Genomic DNA, 5,172 nt, shown 5'->3' on the forward strand with positions numbered 1-5,172 from the left:
AAAAATCTGAAACAAAAAAATTGAGCCCAAATGCTAAAATTGTCCAAATATATCAATCAAATCTAGGAGAAATATTGAAACTTTGAAAGGGACAAGTAATGAAAATCTTTGGATTGTTCATAAGAAGACAAACGAGTCACGAAATAACAGAGAAAAAACAACTACATATAACTGATACAAAGCACACGAGAAAATTGAAACCAAGGTGCTAAAAAGCTTGAAATTATCACATTCTAGGATAAAGATTGAATCTATAAAAGGTAAAAAAAAGTAAAGGTTACCTTTGGGATGTTCATAAGAAGAAGAAGAGGGGACAAAGAGCCATGAATTGCAGATGAAGTGAACGCCAAAGCCATATTTTCAAACACAAAGAAAAGATTTTTTCAACAAAGAAACACTAAAAATTCTTCGTGAGATGAGAGTGGGTGTGGCTGGGTGATAAGGAAAAAGAGAGGGAAAAAAAAGCAAAGAAAAAGAAAGAAAATAATTAGGCGGGTCAAATAAATAGGGTCGGACCAAGTAAATGGGTAAAAATAAGACCCATATTTGATTCTTGGTCAATAATGCCACGTGGCCCAATTAAAAATTACCACGTCATTAAATGAAAGACCCATCCCTATCGTTTGCTAAATGGTTTATAAATACCCTCCGTCCATCTATGCGTTCAAAAAAACACACTCCATCAGTTCTGCCGTTAGTCGCGAGGGTATTTTTGTTAATAGAATTAACTTCGTATTTTTTTTTTTGGACGGATAGATGGACAAAGTGTATTTTTTTGAACGGATAGATGGACGGAGGGTATTTATAAACCATTTAGCAAACGAAAGGGATAGTTTTGACCCTTTTTCCCGTATCACATATGCCTATCTATTTTGGCTATTTCTTTTCTTAGGTCACATGTGTTAGATTTGCCCTCTTCAGACAGCTATATTTCATTAGCTTATGATTATACGTTTAATCTTTTTTAAAATAAAATGATAAGAACAGTTGTCATACAAATATTCTATTTGTGGTGTTTTTACTACCTAATACAAGACAGATAACAACAACAACATATCCAATATTATCCCACACCGTGGGGTCTCGGGAGGGTAGTGTGTACGCATATCTTACCCCCCTATCTTGTGAGGATAGAGGGGTTGTTTCCAATAGACTCTCGGCTCAGGAAAGCATAAGCACTATATTAATGAAAATATAGATAAGAAGTGACAGCACCAAAAAGCCATATAAAAGCAGAATAAAAATAACAAGATAGTAAGGTGATTAACAATGAAAGAAAAGAATGGTTAGTCATAAAAACCTACTACCAACAAAAAGAAAGACTGCGTGTCAATACTACTGTTATGAACACTCTAGGCTACCTAATACAAGATGAGGCACACATATAAAGCCATTGTTGCACTATCGGCAACATGGATCATTTATAGGAAAATCAAGTCCCAATGATTTGCCTTGCTTTTAGGGGGGAAAGAATATAGCAAAATTTGTTAGAACACAGTATTCTATTTAGAACAATAAACATGTTCAAAATTGTCTGCTTTGTCGTTTATCGATTATTGTATATAAGAAATTAAAGTTTTTAGATATAATTATTTTATTTTATAATGAATGTTGGGTGAATAAGATGCTGAAGAGGTGAACGCAATGCAGAATAGGGCGTGTTGTCATGAAAATTTTTTTCCAATTTCTATTGATCGTTTCATTGTAGTTTTACCTAGTACAAGATAGCTTCACCTTATTATTTTTCAAGATACACAAATCAACAACAAACAACAACCAATAGTTTTTCAAAAGTGAGGTCTGGGGAGGGTAAGATATATGCATCCTTACCCCTACCCCTGGAAGGGCAGAGAGGCTGTTCCGATAGACCCTCGGCTAAAGAACGACTGAAAAAGAAAAGGTAATGGCAACAAATAGGAATAATAGCGAAATAAGATCGAAACCAAGAATGCAGTCAAACTCTAGGTAGTAATAGCCATCTATGAATAAAGGATATCATACTAACACTAATGCTAGCGAACTGAGTAAGACAAAGAGAAACGCTCGACTACCTACGAACCTTCTACCCTAATCTTTGACCTCCACGCCCTCCTGTCTAGGGCGATATCCTCAGTCAGCTCCAGCTGCGTCATGTCCCGCCTAATAACCTCTCCCCAAGACTTCTTAAGCCTACCTCTACCCTTCATGCTGCCCACAGAGGCTAACCGCTCGCACCTTCTAACTAGGGCTTCTCTACTTCTCCTCTTAACATGCCCGAAGCATCTCAACCTCGCCTCCCGCATCTTATCCTCCACCAGGACCACTCTCTCCTTTTCCCGAATAACTTCATTACTAATCTTATCCAACTGGGTATGCTCACACATCCACCTCAACATCCTCATCTCAGCTACTTTTAGCTTCTGGGTATGAGAGTTCTTGACCGGCCGACACTATGCTCCATACAACATAGTCGGTCTAACTGTAACCTCGTATAACTTACCTTTAAATCTCAGCGGCAAGACACAAATTAAAATCCGAAAATTCATCTTAATACTTGATTTAGTTCCGGAAGAAAGTTTGGCATTTCTTACATTACATGGATCCTCTCTTCTCCTCCTACTTCTACTTCTTTTATTTACAAAGAAATTTAGAGTGACCTATAATTGTGTCAAAATTTATGAAAAATGTATGTTACATTAATGGCAAATGATCATTCTATGAGGCTATGAATTGAATAGTAACCAAAATAAGGCTTTAACAAGCAGAATTTGTACAAGTCGTGCCATAATTTAGTAACGTGAGAGTGTGAGTTTTCTAACCAAACTCCCAAAGTCTATTTCATCACACGTTAAAAGAGGACACATGACCGTTATTCCAGTTAGCCACATTTTTTCCAACTTGCTTCTTTCGTCTTCTCTTCCTTCAAACAAACGCGAGTCTTTCACATATAAAAACTATAACCTATTATTAAAAAACACTAAGCCCTAACTTTCTTTACACATTTGTTGTGTAATACACAGCATTGGTTGCAATTTTATTAAACTGAGAATAACCCTAATCTAATTTCAATATCCTTGTTTTATTTCCTTCACATGTTCTTGTTTGTTTTGCAAAGCAAACAAACCCCATAATTCTGAGGCAATTCAAGTTTTATTATATGGGGGAAGAACCAAATTTTGTTCAACAAGGTATGGAAAGTAAGAAAAAAGTTGAAGTTCAAGGGAAGAAGATGGAGCTAAAGAGTAATGTAAACGAATTTGGAGATGGAGTTTCATGGTATAGAGGAGCAATGCTAGGGAAAGGAAGTTTTGGGCATGTTTATCTGGCTAAATTGAAGAACTCCAGATCAAAAAATGGCTACTTACCATCAGTTATGGCTGTGAAATCCGCTGAAGTTTCTATTTCTGGTTCAATTCAAAAGGAAAGAGAGGTTCTCAATAACATCAAGGGTTGTCCGTACATAATTCGATGCTTTGGCGATGAAACTACAACTGGTGAGAATGGTATGATGGTTTATAACTTGTTGCTTGAGTATGGTTCTGGTGGAACCCTAGCTGAGAGGATCAAGAAATTAGGGAACAAAGGATTGCCTGAATTTGAGGTAAGGTCTTATACTAGGTCTATGCTTAGAGGGTTAAATTATATTCACGCGATTGGTTATGTTCATTGTGATATGAAACCTGATAATATCCTGCTTATGTTGAATTCTAGTAAAGGAAGTAATGAATTTAGGGCCAAAATTGGTGATTTGGGATTGGCGAAGAGAGAAAATCAGAGTAAAAAGAGGAGATTGGAGACTTATTGGAGGGGTACTCCTATGTATTTGTCACCTGAAGCTGTAGCTGATAGTGTACAAGAGTCTGCCGCGGATATTTGGGCTCTTGGGTGTATTGTGCTTGAGATGTTAACGGGGAATCCTCCGTGGAATCAGAAGGAAGATATGGATGCTGAGGATGTATTAAAAAAGATTGGGGAAGGGCATGAATTGCCTAAAATTCCAGGCGAATTGTCTAAAGAAGCGAAAGGTTTCCTGAAAGGTTGTTTTGTGAGGAATCCTAGGTATAGATGGACTGCTGAAATGCTGCTAAGTCATCCATTTGTAGAGGGTTTAAGTGATGATGATGGTGTGGAAGAATCAGATGAAGTTGAAGATATAAATGAAGTTGGTTCTATGCTCTTGGTTACTGAGACCGACGATGAATTTTCCTGTTTTTCAGAAGATTGGAGCTGCGTATCTGAAGAGGACTCCGTTGGTTACTGGTCTGAAGATGATACAGAGGTTATGGAGGATGAAATGGCCTCTTATTTTTCTGAAGAAGGGATATTAAAAGTAGAAGAAAGAATAAGCGTTGGAGGCTCCAGCATTGGTAGTGGTTATAATTGTATGATTGATAAATCAATACAAGTACCTTCAAGGGGTCCATCAAATAATTCGCCGAAATGTCCTTTAAAATTTACCATTCCTGCAGGTGTTTAGCAATAGGTGGTAGGATGGAGATATGATTCATTTATTCCTTATTAGCTACAGCCTCTGTAGATTTTATGCAACTCAAACTGATTGAAATTTAATGATAAGTTTTTAATTCTTTTATACTTATGTCTGCCACAGCTCTACCTTTTCATGGTACTGTTTCCAACTCCTGAACACTCTGAATTTTTGTTTGTTCCTCCATGTTTCTTTCAAGACTAACTGCCCTTTCATTTCGGGATTTCTTTTAAATAAAGGATATGCATATATTAGCTCAGCTTCAATCTATTAGACAATTCTTGTTCGTCAAACTAAGTTCTCTATGTTGTTTGGAACGTATGCTTGGATCTAAACATGGATTAACAACTGGAAGTGTGTTGTTACTCTTTTTTTTATATAGGAAATGTTAAATTAAACACTTAACTTCTCATGGTTATTAAAGGAATTTGGCCGGATAATCAGGATTTTGATCACCATCGCCTCAAGGCGCTGTGTTTCTAGTAGCTTCTTCATCCCTGTCCGCTTACCTTGAAATTTCTGAACCACTTAGCAAATTGGTGAAGATTTCTCTACCAGCTTTTGATGAACTTTTTTCTGACTGGAAGCCAATGGTTAGATTTCCTAATGCTCACTGCAGTGTGCTTATCTGAATATTTATGAATTAGATCCCAACATATGTGCACCATGATTGTTCTTTAACTAGCCCTTTCCTCAGGGACTGAGTA

General features: G+C 36.9%; 1 protein-coding gene across 1 annotated transcript; it reads left to right on the plus strand.

Moving 5' to 3' along the window:
• The first annotated feature begins 2,863 nt into the window (after positions 1–2,863).
• LOC109244970 (mitogen-activated protein kinase kinase kinase YODA-like) lies at positions 2,864–4,572 on the plus strand. The gene has a single exon (XM_019412146.1). It carries the CDS (start codon positions 3,137–3,139, stop codon positions 4,454–4,456), a length of 1,320 nt encoding a protein of 439 aa, XP_019267691.1. The 5' UTR covers positions 2,864–3,136; the 3' UTR covers positions 4,457–4,572.
• The last annotated feature ends 600 nt before the right edge of the window (positions 4,573–5,172 follow it).

This window comes from Nicotiana attenuata, unplaced genomic scaffold (genome assembly GCF_001879085.1).
Source record: "Nicotiana attenuata strain UT unplaced genomic scaffold, NIATTr2, whole genome shotgun sequence".
NCBI lineage: Eukaryota > Viridiplantae > Streptophyta > Magnoliopsida > Solanales > Solanaceae > Nicotiana > Nicotiana attenuata.

What these genes read in the sequence shown, in the direction of transcription:
- LOC109244970 (XM_019412146.1), top strand. Translation starts at nt 3,137, where the DNA reads ATGGGGGAAGAACCAAATTTTGTTCAACAAGGTATGGAAAGTAAGAAA.